Source organism: Glycine max, chromosome 7 (genome assembly GCF_000004515.6).
Source record: "Glycine max cultivar Williams 82 chromosome 7, Glycine_max_v4.0, whole genome shotgun sequence".
Lineage (NCBI taxonomy): Eukaryota > Viridiplantae > Streptophyta > Magnoliopsida > Fabales > Fabaceae > Glycine > Glycine max.
Window position 1 is genome coordinate 42,139,055 of NC_038243.2, and position 17,712 is coordinate 42,156,766.

Genomic DNA, 17,712 nt, shown 5'->3' on the forward strand with positions numbered 1-17,712 from the left:
CATGAACCTACCCCGTTGAATTACCCGTGTGCGAGCAGCATTGAACTCGGGTAAGGTGATATCAGTCAGTGTCATGTGATGCGTGCGGTTGCGTGTGTTGCTTTCTTGATTTGATATGCATAAATAAACATATGTGTTTGTACGTATACATTATACTGTTGAATAATTGATTCAAGATTTTCGAGGATTATTATTATCTCTGTATCTCACACACGAGTGCTACAATGGCAGTGTATATAGTATACACGAGTTCAATATATAAATAAAAATAAAGAATTACATGAAATGGTAAAAGAGGCAAAGGCTAAACTGGAAACTGAAGTTGGTCCAGTGACAGCAAGAGTTCTGGAGAAGAAGTCGCCGCGCAATTTCTTGGTGTTCGGGTTGGGGCACGACGGCCTGGTGTGGAACGCGCTGAATCACGGGGGAAGGACGATATTCCTGGAAGAAGACGAGTCATGGATTCAGCAAATGAGGAGAAGATTTCCAATGCTGGAGTGACGTGAATTATGAGAGAGAAAGAGAGAGAATCACGAGAGAGAGGTGTTAGTTTAGTGTCACCTCTCATGCTCTACTTATTAAAATTATCAACAACAATGCATCTTATTAATCATGTTACTTCAAAAATAAGAATTATTTTTTACATTTAAAAAGATAGAAACTAAGATGTAAAATGACTACAAAATATAAACCAAAATACTTATTCCCTCACTAAATTTTTAAATTTAACCCGCACCGTATATTTTATTCAAGCCAATCTATTGGACCTCAATTTTGATATTTTCCTATCCAAAATCTTCTCCTTATGATAAATCACAATTCATTGCAATTTTTATATTAAAGAAATTACATTGCTAAAGGTAATTCTGCTCTTCGTTTTGCGCTGTGAAAGTGGCAAATTATCCCTGATCGGTCGCTTCTAATTGTCAAGCTTTAGGGTTCCAACTTCCAAGTACCGTATTTAACCAAAAAAACCTTCCAAGTACTGTATTCTGAACTTACAGGAATGAGGAAGTTTAGTGCACATACGTGAAAGAAAAACGATTTGTAAGCTTTGGAATGGTTCGAGTTCACTATAATACTCTCTCCATATTAAATTATTTATCATATTTGATAATATATGTAATTTTTTTATACATGTAATTTAAATATTTTAAAATACATAAATAAAATGACAAATTCATTGTATTTTACGTAATTTTATTAATAAGTTTCCTGAAAAAACTAATTAAGAATAAATAAATAAATTTATTAAATATTTTTATTGCTAAAAAATATTGAATAATTTTTATTTTTTAATAATAAGCCCTTCTTTTATTATATTCTTTTTACCTTTTTAACTAATACCTTAAAGATAATTGTTATTTGTTAGCCCTTACTTATTTTATATTGCATAATAATGACGTAAGTATATAATTGTTAACTCTTAGTAGAAATATTTCACCTTCGGAAGATAATTCTGTTGAATTTAGCAAAAAAAAAAACAAGTGAGTCAGTCCAAAGATGCAGTGAATTTTCAAGTAGAGTATTGATGTGACATAGTGTTGTAGTTGATCAAGATTAGGGACCACCACGATGTAGTGACAGGAAGGGTTAGTGAGTAGTGACAATAAACTTAGCCACATTCATAAGAAAATAGTGGCAATAAACTTGGCCATATTGATAAAAATAATAGTGACATGCATCATCATGGTGCCCTTTGAAGTCAAACAACTATGGTGGGCTCTTGTGGGCAAGGCCGGTTCCAAGTGTACCATATATTGGTCTTTTCCAACAACCCCTAGTGATCTGACAGGCACTAATGTTATTGTTAGCACTACAAGAATAATCAACCCAATGGTTTTGGCCGATTTTAGTTGCAGTTATGAATATGAAAATGAATGTTATTCTGTGCCTCCAGTTCCTATGTTTCTTTCTTTTGAGTACTTGGTTCATTAAAGCATCTGCAATAAATCTGGAAACATATGAATCTGATAGAATAATTGATCTTCCTGGCCAACCTTCAAGCCCCTCAGTCTCACACTTTTCAGGTTACATCACTGTCAATGAAAACCATGGGAGGGAACTTTTCTACTGGTTCTTTGAAGCTCAATCTGAACCCTCCAAGAAGCCTCTCCTTCTCTGGCTCAATGGAGGTCTCTGATTTTTTTGTTGTCAAGGTCATAGTTAGATTAGAGATCTTATTATATTGATACCATTTTTTTTTATTGGTTTGCTTGGAAGGACCTGGATGCTCCTCTGTTGGGTATGGCGCAGTTGTTGAGATTGGACCTCTTATAGTCAACAAAAATGGGGAAGGACTACATTTCAACACATACTCCTGGAATCAAGGTTTGTACATTCGTATATTATTTCCATCTTTTGACTTTGTAGTATGTTCCTTTTTTTTTTTTACTATCTATTGTTATATCCTAATTAATGATATTACCGTACTATTAAGTATTAAGAAGGGGAGAGTTTGAGGATTTATTTTGCTTGCTTGGAAATTTGAAACCCTTGCAGAAGCAAATTTGTTATTTGTGGAGTCCCCTGTTGGAGTTGGGTTTTCTTATACTAACACATCTTCTGATCTCACCATATTAGAGGATAATTTTGTGGGTGAGTTTCCTTTACCGAAGATAAATTCTTCTGATTTTGTTGAATGATTAAAGTGGTCATATTTGACAAACTACTTGTATCAGCTAAGGATGCCTACAATTTCTTGGTGAATTGGCTACAAAGATTCCCACAGTTCAAATCCCGGGACTTTTTTATATCAGGAGAAAGCTATGGTGGTTAGTATTTAACTTCACTAAGATATCTCTGTCACATACATTACTAGCATAACCACATTTTCATTGTCCATATTTTCCAGGTCACTATATCCCTCAGCTTGCAGAGTTAATCTTTGATCGAAATAAAGATGGGAGCAAATACCCCTTTATTAATCTTAAAGGTTTTATTGTAAGTAAATCCTCTCTAATTAGGAAAAAAAAGAGGATAAATTTAGATGCAGTTCATGTTTTTGATTCCATTCTCTAATCAAAATTGAAGTTTTATCTTAGTAAAATGTTGACCTTTAACACAAAATTTTATATAGTAGATTTTGGAGGTGAAACTTCACTTATGATTAGAGAACAACACGCATTTTGTGCAAAACTAAAAATTATACGAGAACATGCACCCCACATGATTTCATTGCCTTCTAAATGGATATGTTCACGTCTTCAGGTAGGGAACCCAAAGACTGATGATTACTATGACTATAAAGGCCTTCTGGAATATGCATGGAGCCACGCGGTTATATCAGACCAGCAATACGACAAAGCAAAACAATTATGTGATTTTAAACAATTTGAATGGTCTAATGAATGCAACAAGGCCATGAATGAAGTGTTCCAAGATTACTTAGAAATTGACATATACAACATTTATGCCCCGGCATGTCTTCTAAACAGCACATCCTCAATAGCTGATGATGGCGACAGTAACGGCCCTGAATCATTAACTAAGGTAGAAAATTAATGTCAGAAATTTTTAGATTCTAATATGATCACTAACTAATTTCCATATCAATTGGTTTGAGGAAAATTTGCCTCTTGCAGGAGAGAAATGATTATAGACTAAAGAGGATGAGAATTTTTGGGGGCTATGATCCTTGTTATTCCAATTATGCAGAAGAATACTTCAATAGAAAAGATGTTCAGTCATCTTTTCATGCAGATACTAAAAGAGACACTAACGTAGCATGGAAGGTGTGCAAGTAAGCACTTGATCGAGAATTTGTTCCGTCAATGCTCTTTCTTAATTTTTACTAATGAGTGAACATTGAATATTATTCCGTGTTTCATTTCTTAGTAATTCCATATTGCGGACTTACAACTTCTCTGTTTTCTCGGTCCTACCTGTCTACACTAAACTCATCAAAGGTGGCCTTAAGATTTGGATTTACAGGTATTTTTGGCTATGTTCTCTCTTTCTCTTTTAAGTAATAATAATGCTAAAGATCACTTCTCAAATGGATTATTAGTCATTGCACAAATAAATTATTAGATTATTATGGACTACCATGTGTGTATAGTTCTGTCTAATATCTATGTAATATTTATTCAAATTTCTTAATTTATAAAAAAATTAATAACAGTTATTATACTAGATATGATGTTTATGATTTTTGTATAAATACTAAGAAATATAATTAATTTATTGAATTTCAAGAAAATATTAAGTAATTTTTAATGTATTATTTATCTCTTTAATTAATGACTTATTTATTCTTGTATTATTCCTGTTAAGTATTTATTAAGAATAGTCTTAGAAAAAAAATATTTAATATAATGTTGATTTTATAAAAATGACATATATTTCAGAATAATTTGTACTCTCTAAGATGTTATATATACTGAAACCAAAGAGAGTATGTCATATAAAAATTAATTGATATCATAATAATTCCCACCACCTAATAACTCTATCGGAAGAGTATTGCTTTTCAAGATCAACGATTTGTGGAAGTAACATTTATTCCTCTGTGATGATATGCTTCATAACTGATACATGGTTCTTTAGCTTTAGATATTTCTCTAATGTACACTGAATGACATGAGGGAATTACAGCTTGCTTTCGGCGAAAGTGTCACGTACTTATGTGCCCTGTATGCAGGGATTATTATGCCCTTCACCGTGATTCCCTTTTTGGAATCATCATTCTTATAGCCTGACTCGCATTCATTAGGCTCTGTTTCTATTAGTTGGGCATAAAGAGTTTTTACTTACACATCTAAGAAATACATCACAACTTTAAAGATGGAATTTTTTGTTATTTCGATTTCGTGTTTAATTTTCTTTTAATTGATTTTTGTTTTTGGTGCAGTGGAGATGCAGATGGAAGAATACCGGTGATAGGGACACGATATTGCGTTGAGGCTCTGGGATTACCTCTCAAGTCTAGGTGGCGAACTTGGTACCATGATAATCAGGTTTACGCCCCTTAATTTTCCTTAATTAAGTATCCACTTTTTTTTTAATGATTAAAACATAATTAATTTACTTTTGAAAGTTATAATCTTATATTGTAAGTACATCAATATATTTAATATTTCTAGGCATAATAATCTTTTATGTACTTTCTCTTAAAAGAAAATTATATTTGTGTTGTTGATCAAGCCATTACATGTGTAGAATCATGAAATTCATCGTAGCATATTGCACATATATACATGAACATAGTTTGAGAGGTAACCTTATGTATGCCTCAAGATTCAAGAGTGAGGTGGATACTTAGAATTCACTGTTATTTTTTTTTTACCCTATTTACATTGGGGCTATTTACTCATGTATTCCTTGTACTCTAATTACCAGGTTGGAGGAAGAATAGTTGAATACGAAGGTCTGACATATGTGACAGTGAGAGGAGCAGGTCACTTGGTGCCACTGAACAAGCCCAGTGAGGCTCTCTCTCTAATTCATTCTTTCTTAACAGAAGAACATCTTCCTACTCGTGGATAATCAGCGTAATATATATATATGTACTTGTGCCAGTATTTTGGGTTGGCAATTTTTCTCACAAGAATGAAGACCCTTGTATGATCAATATAAATAAATGAACAGCAATGATATGTAGACATCCCTTAACTACAAATATTCATTTGATTCGTCTCATAAAATTATAATCATTTATTATACCTGCATTTCTTCTCTTGCATGTATTTTTTCCCTCCAAGTATCAAATAGCATGTGATATTGTGATGTGATGAACTGAGGATGTTCATACATCATTATTTATTCTTTACCATGGATTTTGATCCTTTAGAATTAGTAGTGGAACGGCAAGAATCTAATCCGTTGAACTTATTTTATTACATAATAAATTAATATTTTATAATTAAATTTTATTAATTTCAATTAATAGATGAGTAGAGAGAGATGTTATGAAAAGGGTGGCGTTGAATATGTATGCGTTTGGTATCCTCTTTTTGCAGTAGATATAGCCTAGTGCAAAAAAAGGAAATACATCACTTGCACTATAGAATTAATACGACCTTGGTGCGTGAAGTTTTGATGAAGACCAAACAATAAAAAAACTAATGCATCTGTCTTCTATCATGGGTAGTACTTAGTCCCAACGCTACTAGAAAAATTTGTAAAGTCCTTAGAAATTATCTTGATTAGCTCAAACAACATTGAAATGGTTTTTCTATATGCCCAAAATTCAATATAAGTTTTTTTTATAATAAGTTTAAAAAAAAATTCAAAACCATTGTTGAATAATTACACTTGAAAACTATTTCTATATGGCAAAGAAATGAAAATCATAATGATAAGTGACATGTTTCACAATGCAAAATTGTACCCAGGAGATTTAAAATAAGCCAAGTTCAATGGCCTAATTAACTCAATGCATAGGCTAAGTTGGACATTGAAAATTTAAGCCCAAACCTTTTTTCCCCCGGCACAACTCAAAATTTTAATGGTCTAAACTAGGCTGGATTAACTTGTTAGCCCCATTTTTTCTTTTTTATTTAATTTATAATTAACAAAATCATGCAAGATAAATCTATTATTATAGATTACCAATCAAGTGATTAAAGATAAATCTATTATTATAGATTACCAATCAAGTGATTAGACACAAGTGATTAATAAATGATTAATATAATGAAGTTAAAGTTAAAGAGAAATGCTAGCAATATTTCTAACACATTCTTTATCATTGGTTAAAATTGATTGAAAATCACAAATTTTTGTGAGTCCCAACTTTTATTTATTGATTATCTCCCACGTGATTTTGTAATTTTCAATAAGTTTTAGAATGTGTATTAGGAAGAGTGTACTAGAGAGTATGATATTAGCACTCCTCTAAGGTTGGATCTTACAATAGTAAGTGAGTTCGATCCTTGACAGAAATAATTCTTAATAAGACTTTATTTACTTCTTGGTTGAACTCTAAATTAGTCACATCTCTTTTTTCCGATGAACCGGAGGATGAAAACAAAAAAAAAATACTATGATACTATCAAGTCATATATATATATATATATATATATATATATATATATATATATATATATATATATATATATTGTTTTCATATTATTATAGTTTTTCATTTTTCCTTTAAGGTTATAGTTGGAGATCTTATTGTATTGATACCATTTCGTTTATCTGGTTTGTTTGGAAGGACCAGGATGTTCCTCCATTGGGTCTGGCGCAGTTGTTGAGATTGGACCTCTTATAGTCAACACAAATGGGGAAGGACTACATTTCAACACCCACTCCTGGAATCCAAGGTTTATGCATATCTATATTATTTCCATCTTTGAATTTTGTGCATTTCACTATCTCTTGTTATAATGTTATATGCAAACAATTATTACTGTGCTAATAAGTACTGCTATAATAAAAAAAGAAAAAGAGGAGAGATTGAGGATTTATTTTGCTTACTTGGAAATTTGAAAACCCTTGCAGAAGCAAATTTGTTATTTGTGGAGTCCCCTGTTGGAGTTAGATTTTCTTAAACTAACACATCTTCTGATTTCACCATATTAGAGGATAATTTTGTGGGTGAGTTTCCTTTACAGAAGATAAATTCGTCTGATCTTGTTGATTATTTTAAGTTGCCATATTTGTTGACAAGCTGCTTGAATCAGCTGAGGATACCTACAATTTCTTGGTGAATTGGCTACAAAGATTTCCACAGTTCAAATCTCGTGACTTTTTTATATCAGGAGAAAGCTATGCTGGTTAGTGTTTAACTTCACTATGATATCTTGGTCACATACATTACTAACATAACCACATTTTCATTGTCCATATTTTCCAGGTCACTATATCCGTAAGTTTGCAGAGTTAATCTTTGATCGAAACAAAGATAGAAACAAATACCCATCTATTAGTCTTAAAGGTTTTATTGTAAGTAAATCCTCCCTAACCAAGGAGAAAAAGCGAAAAAAAAGATAATTTAGATGGAAGTGTTTTTAGCATTATTCTCCAATCAAAAACAGAGTTTTACACTTTTACTTCAGTAACCTATGCTGACCTTTAATATAAGCCTTTATTACTTGGATTAGTGAAGCTCCACTTGTGATCAAAGAACAACACCGATATCAATATCACATAAGGAACTATATCTATGTTTTGTGAAAAAGAATTTATTTTTATAGGAGAGTGCACCCCTAGATGATTTCATTGTGGATATTCACATCTTCAGGTAGGGAACCCAGAAACTGATTATTACTATGACTATAAAGGCCTTCTGGAATATGCATGGAGCCATGCGGTTATATCAGACCAGCAATACGACAAAGCAAAACAAGTATGTGATTTTAAACAATTTGAATGGTCTAATGAATGCAATCAAGCCATGCACGAAGTATTCCAAGATTACTCCGAAATTGACATATTCAACATTTATGCTCAGGCATGTCGTCTAAACAGCACGTCCTCAATAGCTGATCATAGCAACAGTAACAGCCCCGAATCATTTACCAAGGTATATATATAATTATAGTTTTGATCACTATAATTTATTTTCATATCAAGTGGTTTATAAGTTGAGGAAAAGTTTGCTTCTTGCAGGTGAGAAATGATTATAGACTAAGGAGAATGAGAAATTTTGGGGGCTATGACCCTTGTTATTCCAATTATGCAGAAGAATATTTCAATAGAAAAGATGTTCAGTCATCTTTTCATGCAGATGCCAGAAGAGCCACTAACGTTAACATAACATGGAAGGTTTGCTAGTAAGAACTAGAATTTGCTCCTTCATTTCTCTTGTTTATTTATTTATTTATAAGCCAAAGGTGGACTAGAAATTAGAAAAGCTGGTGATGCCAACTAGATTGGCATCCCAGCAAAACTGATTAACGAAGCCTACCAAATTTAAAATCAAAAAAGAGAAAGGTCAATACACGACCTTGTTAATTTTTACCAATGAACATTGAATGCTTAATTCTTGTGTTTCTTTGCTTAGTAATTCCCTATTCAAAGCTTACGACATCTCTGTTTTTTCGGTCCTAGCTATCTACACCAAACTCATCAAGGGTGAGCTTAATTAAGACATGGATTTACAGGTATTCTTAGTTGTATTCTCTCTCTCTTTTTTAAGTCATAATAATGAAAAAATAACTCCTAAAAAGGAAAAGAAAAAGGAACACTTCATAGCCACTGGACGAGTCTGGCTTTTCATGACTAACGATTTGTGGAAGTGACATTTATTCCTGTGATCATATGCTTCATAATTTATGCATTGAAGGACATGAGGGAATTATTTGCTTTCGGCGAAAGGGTCACGTACTCATCTGGTCTGCTACATTAGTTGAATATAAAAAATAATAATTGATAGTGCTAATTAAAAATATATTTAAGATTTCTATTTCTCACTTTTTTTTATTATATATAAATGTCTAAAATATACATCACACAATTAGAGAGTTTTAATTTTGAGTTTAGAAAATATTTTTCTTCAATCAGTGTTGTTTTAATTTGATGCAGTGGAGACGCAAAGTGCCGGTGATAGGAACACAATATTGCGTTGAGGCTCTGGATTACCTCTAAAGTCTAGGTGGCGGACTTGGTACCATGATAATCAGGTTCACGCCCCTTAATTTTCCTTAATTAGGTACCGGCTTTTTAATAATTAAAGCATAACTTACTTTTGAAAGTATAATTTATTTTGTAAGTTCGTTAATACTTTCTCACTTTCTATTTATAAGATTTAATTATGTAATCCATCAATATTAAAAAAATACTTAATTTAATCAATAATAATAAATTTACACTAAGTTTATACATTTTCTAAAGATTATATTTCTCATTAATACTCTCCTCTTTTTTTCCTTTTATTTGGTATGAATTTTTTTCCCTACAAGTTATTTGATTATCAGTATTAGGAATATTTTAATCTAAAAAAATTAATACAAAAAATAATATATGAATTGAGTCTTATAAAAAAATATTACTTTTAATTTAATTTTTATAAATAAAAATAAGAAAATATATTTAATATTTATAATAATAATTTTATCTAACTTAAATAAGATCAGCTGAAATAAAAGATACCGATGGTCTAGTAGAAAAAAAATATCTTGGATGTAATGATTTATCATGCTAAGATTTTTTTAAAGAAAATTACATATGTGAATGAAGTGTTGATACAAGCCAATAAATGTATACCAATTACAATGAACATAGTTTGACAATGACAAGTATCCTTATGCCTCCCGTGTGTATATATATATATATATATAAAGAAACAAAAAGTGCCCTTATGCCTCGAGAATGAGGTGGATACTTTAGAATTGATTGTGTTTATCTTTAGGACCATGTATTGATAGCATTACTATTTACTCATCTATTCCTTGTACTCTCTCCAAAATAAATTTATTCCCTATATATTGAGTTTGATAGAGAATGCAGGTTGGAGGAAGAATAGTTGAATATGAAGGGTTGGCATACGCGACAGTGAGAGGAGCTGGTCACATGGTGCCACATAACAAGCCCAGTGAGGCTGACGAACATCTTCCTACTACTCGTGGATAATCACCGCTATGCACTTTTGCCACCATTTTTCTGTACCCAGTTTTTCTCACGAGAATAAAAACCCTGTTTATCAATATTAATAAATGAAAAACTTTGCCAAAAATTAAATGTATCCATGAAATCAACGTGTACTTACGCAAAAGTCAAAAGTCTCACATTAAAAAAAAACAAATTGAACAACATATAAATAAAAATAACTTACAAACTTAATGTTTAAAGTTGTAGTGTGAGTTCGAACACATGTCCGATCTGGTTTGAAGCTACATCAAGTTGCATTTCTTATTGGACATTTGACGTGAAAAAGTAGATGAAAATGTGTAAAAAAATATATATATCCAAAAACACAGTTAGATTGAATATAATGTGAAGCTAACGTTAACTCGTCTAATTAATTGACTCATATTTTACCGCTTCATATTCCTAACATATATTTTCACTCATCATATGAAAATTTTCTCCTCTAAATATTCTAACTTCCTGTTGTATAGCATCTCCACCAAAAATCTTATTGTTACACAGCATTTTGCAAAAGATGAAGGCGTTCTAGAGAATTTGGGTTTCCTCTCTTGGTGCAGCTTGCAAAGTCAGGAGGTAGGAAAGGAAAAAATCACTATGCTACAAATAACCAGTGACTGAAGGATCCAAGAAAATTTGTTTAGTAAGAAAAAAAATTCATATTTTCATAAAAAAATATTATAAAATTTTAAAAATACATAATTTCATGATAAAAAAAATTCTAAAATATCTAAGTTTATATAAATTACAATTATCTTCTACACATATTAATTCATTCTCTTTTCTTATAACTTTTTACCTTCATTTAAAAAGAACATCTTTAGTGAAATTTTTTTATTTCTAAAAACGTTTTTTCATCCATCAAGATTCGAATTAAAAATTTTACTTAAATAAATTGAATCTAATACCATGTTATTTGGACAAATAATTTGTTGGTAATTACAATACATTTAGGCAGCATAGCAGCATATATTAATTCAAATTTCCAATTTATTATACCTTGTCATTTAACTTAGCGTCTCCATCATAAAATGTTCCTTTCAAACAGAAACACGACTCTAAATTAGTCTAAACGTACGGTGACCCTTTCCCTCGTCTCACGTATGCCATGCAATGATGCAAAGCAAAGGCACACGCCTCTGCGAAGCGGATTACGTGAAAAATTTGGAAAGAGAGTACAATAAACACCTCTCTTGGCATATTCTAAATGAAACGAATAATATTACATAGCATATTCTTTTTCTTTTACTTCACATTTTAAAGACCTTCACTAATTTTTTATACACTACAGCCAATAAATCATTAAAAATATACAATATGCAATAATTAATTGCATCAGCATAATCAGACCCTGATGAACAACATCATATGTACAAAATTACAAATAAAATATTATTTTATATTTCTTTTTTTTTTTGCACTAATTACAGTTTGATCATCCTCCACCACTTCTCTTCCTTTGCTTCTTCCTTGGCTTCTTTCCCTGCTTCAAACAATGACAATGGAAAAGACATAGACAAACCAACCAAAGACTTGAAAGTGATGACAGGTTCTTCTGGATTGCCCTTAACACAAATCTCGTTCAAAGTGAACCAAAGCAAGAAGTCCCTGGCCTTCACCCCAGTGAGATTCTTGATCTTGTTTTGCTCCACATAAGCAGTTACCACTGTATCATAGCAAACAAGAATGTTATCAATCCTGTGCTCCCTCTTCTTCTTGAGCTTCAGCCAAACAAAGCCTATTTCCTTGACATAACCACATTCCTCAATGTCTTGAATGGTTAATAATCCATCAGGTAGACCTATTTCTGCCAGCAACAAAGAGAACTTCTCCCTGCAAACTTTGTCCCCATAATACACCTCAGCTTTGGACTTCAATTCCTCTGTTAAGGAATACATTGGTTGTGCTAATTTGTGCATTATGAATTGGTGTTTATAGAAGTGGTAGTGGTGTGTTTATATAGAAGCTTGGCTTGTATAATATAATAAATTGGCATATATATATATATATATAGTGGTGTGTATGGTGTTTATTAGATGAGCTTGGACATTAAGATAGTGGATAAATTTTTGAGCCCTTCACCGCTTTGGCCGAATTGAAGGTTTATAATATACCTGAAATATGCGACCGAACACAAGAGAGTATATTAGGTGTCACTATTAATATTTCATATATGATGGGACCAAACAGTTTTTTTTGAAGTAGTTAGAGCGTTGGCTATTCATGGTTTTCAAAGTATTTTCACAAGTTTCAGTCTTGTGTGAACTGATTATAAGATTAATTTTCTATTGAAGTTTAGTTATACTAATTTTTTATTTCTCCTAAAAAATATATTTTAAAGAAATTGAATTCAGATTCTTCCCAATTAAACCAAATGCTTATTGTTAACTGACACACTCATTAAATATGTCACCAAAAAACTTATGCTTCTTCCGTTCTTACCAAACGGTCTGAAGAAGTATAGGAATAATTCTGAATTCCCCCACCCTCTTGATAATTACTGAATTATCTATTTCATATTATTAAGATGGTATTGAACAAGTTATCCTGTATTAATTCGTTTCGTTAAAAGAAAATTTATGAGTTTATTTTTTTTTTTACTTCTAAAAATATAGTTTTATTGCCATCCACTAAGTATAAATATTTTTACACAATCAATCAATTAAAAATTATTTTTATATAAATTTTAGGGTAATTATTATAAAAAAAATTAACACGCATGATAAGTTAAAATTGGATAATAATATAAAAATATATTCTAATTAAATTTTATAAAATATCCTTTTTAAGTATTGTTTGTCAAAACATCATTAGCTTATAGGACTGATATTTTTTTCACATACACCAAAAAAAAAAACCGACAATTTGAATTTAATTAAATGGATGAATCAGTCCGAATAATCTTTAATTAAGGTTAAATCAAACTCCTAAAAACAAGGCAAAAGAAAACTCAAGTCTACTGGCCTGTGGGCCAAATTAGGCTCCTAAAAATAAGGATAAAAAAAACTCAAGTCTACCGGCCTGTGGACCAAAAATACTCTTATATGGCATTCGGATCGATTCGTATGAGGCTTAGCATCATACGCATGTGGATGGCCCATATTATATTGAATATATGTTTTATGAAATAATTTAAAATTAATAAGTTAGGTAAATCTTCAATCTAACTTTCATGTTATTAACATCAGGTTCTATTATTGTCCTAGATTTTTTAATATACACAAAAAACTAATAAATGAATAAAAAAATAATAACAATTTTATAAAATTAACATTATCAATGTTAATCTCTTATAAGTAAAAAAAAATACAATTAATATTAATTAAAAATTAAAATAATAATTATTTTGAGATTTATTTTTTCTTATTACAAGGTAATTATTATGGAACGAAGAAAGTATTGCATTTAAAGGGGAGGCTCGTGGGAAAAAAACTCAATTGCTTATACTATCATATTAGTTCTTTTAAATATGGTGTTTTATCTCTAAATCCAAACTATTTATATCTTTTACAAATTTTATTTAAATTGAAAAGGCACCATCTACGTGCTTGCTAATTTATTTATTATATTTAAAAATTAACCGTTTATGATATTTACAAATGATAGTTGGCTAGTTAGCTCCATATATATATATATATATATATATATATATATATATATATATATATATATATATATATATATATATATATATATATATATATATATATATATATATATATATATATATATATATAGATAGATAGATAAATATTATATTATTTTTTTATTTTCAATTAAAAAAAATTATAAAAAAACATACTATTTGAGAGATATCTTTTTATATAAATCACATATATAAAATTTATATTAAATTCAAAATCATTTGATACTTTGTTTATGTATAAACATTTTAAAATATACTAAAATATAAATTATTTAATTACCTTTTAACATGTTGTTATTCAATTTTAACAAAATTTGACACAAATAACATTGGTATTATTTAAATATAATTCAACAATTATGTGAATGACATTCACAACACAAATATCATCACCTAGAAAACAGATCCCTAAACATGGCATTTCACACTCCATTTACGGTTTTGTTAACTTTCTTAGCCCTTCCTTTCCTCATTACAAGATCTTACTCTTCTCAGACCAAATTGATCCAGTGCAAGCCAACCCTCTGAGAGTGACCTTCTACAATTTGCTCTGAATTTGGAATTTTTGGAGGCTGATTTCTTCTTGAATATTGCTTTGGGTCATGGATTGGATGTTATTGCGCCAGGGTTAGCCGAGGGAGGACCCCCTCCCGCTGGAGGCCACATGGCCAAACTAGATTCCCTCACTAAAGATGTCATTACACAATTTGGTTACACTGAAGTTGGACATTGAAGGTCCTCACTCTAGTCTCAAACATAATTTCCTTTAGGGAAAAAGAAAGAAAGAAAAAAAAGTTGCATGTGTTTGTTTAATTTACTTTTTAGGAATTTGATATCTGTATTTTAATCAAAACAATATATAATTTGATGGTTTTCGGATCAATTTCTCCTAAGGAAAAAGAAAAGAGTTCTAAAGTAAAGTTGCATTAATCCTTCATTACAGGGTCATAAGGAGCAAAGTAAATGGGATCCCTTGGCCATTGCTGAATATAAGCAGACAAGTGTTTGCAGACCTCATGGATCAAGCAAGCATTTGGAAGACCTCTGTCCCCTCCTTTCGACCCCTGTGCCAATTCCATCAACTTCCTACTTGCAGCTTACGCGATTCTTTATGTTGGTCTCAATGGGTTAGTTGACTCAGTCCAATATTGCAAAATGTCACATTCAAGAAGGTAACGTTTCAAACTCACCTCAAGTTTTTAATATATTTTGAAGATTTTGTTTACTCAATTTCATAAGGTTAAAGGTGCACATGTATAATTTGTTATTTGAAAATTATAATGAGAGTGGAAGCAATGCTGATTAATTTTAGAATTAAAGTTCCCTAGTTATTTTTAAACTAAATATTCGAATAATTGTGTACCAAAAATCTAAGGAAAAAATTGGTAACTTAAATCTAAGGTAGGAAAAGTCAATATGTTTTTTAAACATCAAAATATGAAAATTTTTATTTTAAAAATAAAATTATTTAACGTTATTGAATGACATATGTTAACAAAACCAATCTTTTATAATCAAATGGAGGAGAACATTACGGTATATCTTACATATGGGATTCAATTCCAGTAGGAGATAAACTTTTAAGGTAAAAGATAACATAACAAGAAAACAAAATGTAATTTAGAGACAAACTCGGACTCTAAATTGAAGGAATTGATTGCCATTTATGTTAGTGACCAATATGGTTCCGTGATGGATACCCAAATCACTAAACTCTTAGAGATCGAAAGAAAAGTCAATTGCTGTCTAGCAACTGATGATATCAGTTGCTAATGGAGACTAGTCTGTCAATAAACGTTTGGTTGCTTTACTGACTTAGAACCAACAGAAAGACCAATGGTTCTGTCTCAAATTCGGTCCCTAAATTTATATTTTATTATTCTAAATATTGTTCTAGAAACTAATGTCGGTCTCTATATTAGTCGCTAGAAAATTAAAATAATTAAAATAATTTTTTAATAACAAATATCAGTCGCAAATCTGGTCGCTGGCATTTGAAAATTTTAAAAATATATCTTTGTAAATTTAAAAGTGGAAGTAAATCAATAATGAGAAATTTCTCTTAATATGAAAATTTTGAAATTAGGAAGTAAATGTTATTATGAGAAATTCTTTTATATATTTAATTTTTCAATTGTGATAAAAAAACAGTTATGTAATATAGTTGTATTTTTAAATTATAATAATTGTTATTGTTTTAATATATTTTTTCAGCGTTAATTATTTTAATATTTATAACACATTTTTGTATTCCTATATTCAGTAAATTTAAGTGATTTAGTGATTGATTTTCTCTCTGTCCAAATTAAATATGTATTTGGCCATAAGATTGGGTGCTGAACACGAATAGAAAAATGTAGTTTTGCTATAGATATAGCAATATTCTATCTGTGACTAATAACTATCGGTCGCTAATGAAGTAATTCCAAATGATGACCATATTTGACTTTGGTCGCTAAATCGTTGAACAATATTTTTTGTGACTGAGTTTTTTGGTTGCTAAAGTCGGTGAGTGACTATTTAAGATTTTCTAGTAGTGTATAATGAGTGGTTTAGAATATTTGCTAAGAAAATAAAAAGTAAATATTTATTATATAAATTAATTAAAAAAATATCTCATACTTATTAATTAAAATAATTATCAGTATAGATTATTAAATAGGATAAATTAATGTAAACACACCATTTGGGATTAAAAGAAAAAAGAACAAGTAGATGGATTTTTTTTTCCAACTTCCTTACCAATTAGAAAATTAATCTTTCTATTTTTTCCTATCCTATCTATTAATTCTCACCTTTCCCTATATCAAGCACACGTACGACGGTACGAGTCACCCCATTAGGTGCATGCGTACAACTTGTTGCTGGCATTCTAGGAGTAGAGACAGGCCAAGATGGAGTTATTCGAGCAATGTTATATGAACGTTGAAACATTTTGGTGAATCCATATAGAGTACGTAACTGTGGCAGAGTTCACCAATCGCATTTCAAATTTCAGAAATAAGCTAGGTAACGAAGGAATAAAAGATGAGGGTCTTGTAGTTCCTCGAACGGAAGGTGCTAAGGGAATAATTTCAGGAAATGTGCTTGCTGCAGAAAAGATTCACTTTCATATACCAGAAATATTGAGGATAGTATATGGAGGCAATGAACGTGTCCCAGGTTGCTTCTTAATTTCCTAAAGGAGCAAATGGTCATCTAGCAAAATCTTACTTAGGAGCAACCTAAATTATATATATTTTCAAAGTATCTTATATCTGTCACCGTACTATTTTAAAATTAAAAAAGAAGCAATACATATGTTGCATTAAACTGATTATCAGTGTGTGGGTACTTGGGGGGGTGGGGTGTTTAAAGCATGAGGTTTTTTTCTTATGCTGCCTCAAAACTTCCAAGCAAATTAATACTAATTAAATATTAGCGCATAATAAGATATTTAAAATCTTTAAGGCAAATCCTATTTCCATGGGAATGGATCATAGAGCAGAAGCATTAGATTATCAGAAAAAAATCAACATTGGCAACATAATCCA

General features: G+C 30.6%; 2 protein-coding genes and 2 pseudogenes across 3 annotated transcripts; 3 read left to right on the forward strand and 1 right to left on the reverse strand.

Moving 5' to 3' along the window:
* Positions 1-1,696: 1,696 nt before the first annotated feature.
* Positions 1,697-5,669, forward strand: LOC100792930 (serine carboxypeptidase-like 33). Of its 2 annotated transcripts, XM_003529457.5 has the most exons (10): positions 1,697-2,135; positions 2,224-2,331; positions 2,503-2,598; positions 2,682-2,774; positions 2,855-2,943; positions 3,211-3,492; positions 3,585-3,742; positions 3,838-3,933; positions 4,853-4,958; positions 5,341-5,669. In XM_003529457.5, the coding sequence occupies exons 1-10, from the start codon at positions 1,865-1,867 to the stop codon at positions 5,485-5,487; spliced, it is 1,446 nt and encodes a 481-aa protein (XP_003529505.1). In that variant the 5' UTR covers positions 1,697-1,864; the 3' UTR covers positions 5,488-5,669. The 2 variants fall into 2 exon arrangements, with proteins under 2 accessions (XP_003529505.1, XP_040873350.1); XM_041017416.1 differs by lacking the exon at positions 5,341-5,669 and having other exon boundaries at positions 3,585-3,734; positions 3,909-3,933; positions 4,853-4,961.
* A 414-nt stretch (positions 5,670-6,083) lies between these two features.
* Positions 6,084-9,388, forward strand: LOC100784446 (serine carboxypeptidase-like 26; annotated as a pseudogene).
* Positions 9,389-11,902: 2,514 nt separating this feature from the next.
* On the reverse strand, positions 11,903-12,572 carry LOC100784975 (uncharacterized). The gene has a single exon (XM_003528558.5). It carries the CDS (start codon positions 12,450-12,452, stop codon positions 11,958-11,960), a length of 495 nt encoding a protein of 164 aa, XP_003528606.1. The 5' UTR covers positions 12,453-12,572; the 3' UTR covers positions 11,903-11,957.
* A 2,021-nt stretch (positions 12,573-14,593) lies between these two features.
* Positions 14,594-17,407, forward strand: LOC100785509 (desiccation-related protein PCC13-62-like; annotated as a pseudogene).
* The last annotated feature ends 305 nt before the right edge of the window (positions 17,408-17,712 follow it).

Coding starts and splice junctions, on each gene's coding strand:
- LOC100792930 (XM_003529457.5), top strand. CDS start 1,865: ATGAATATGAAAATGAATGTTATTCTGTGCCTCCAGTTCCTATGTTTC. Junction 2,136..2,223: donor CCTTCTCTGGCTCAATGGAG/GTCTCTGATTTT, acceptor TTTGCTTGGAAG/GACCTGGATGCTCCTCTGTT. Junction 2,944..3,210: donor TTAATCTTAAAGGTTTTATT/GTAAGTAAATCC, acceptor TCACGTCTTCAG/GTAGGGAACCCAAAGACTGA.
- LOC100784975 (XM_003528558.5), bottom strand. CDS start 12,452: ATGCACAAATTAGCACAACCAATGTATTCCTTAACAGAGGAATTGAAG.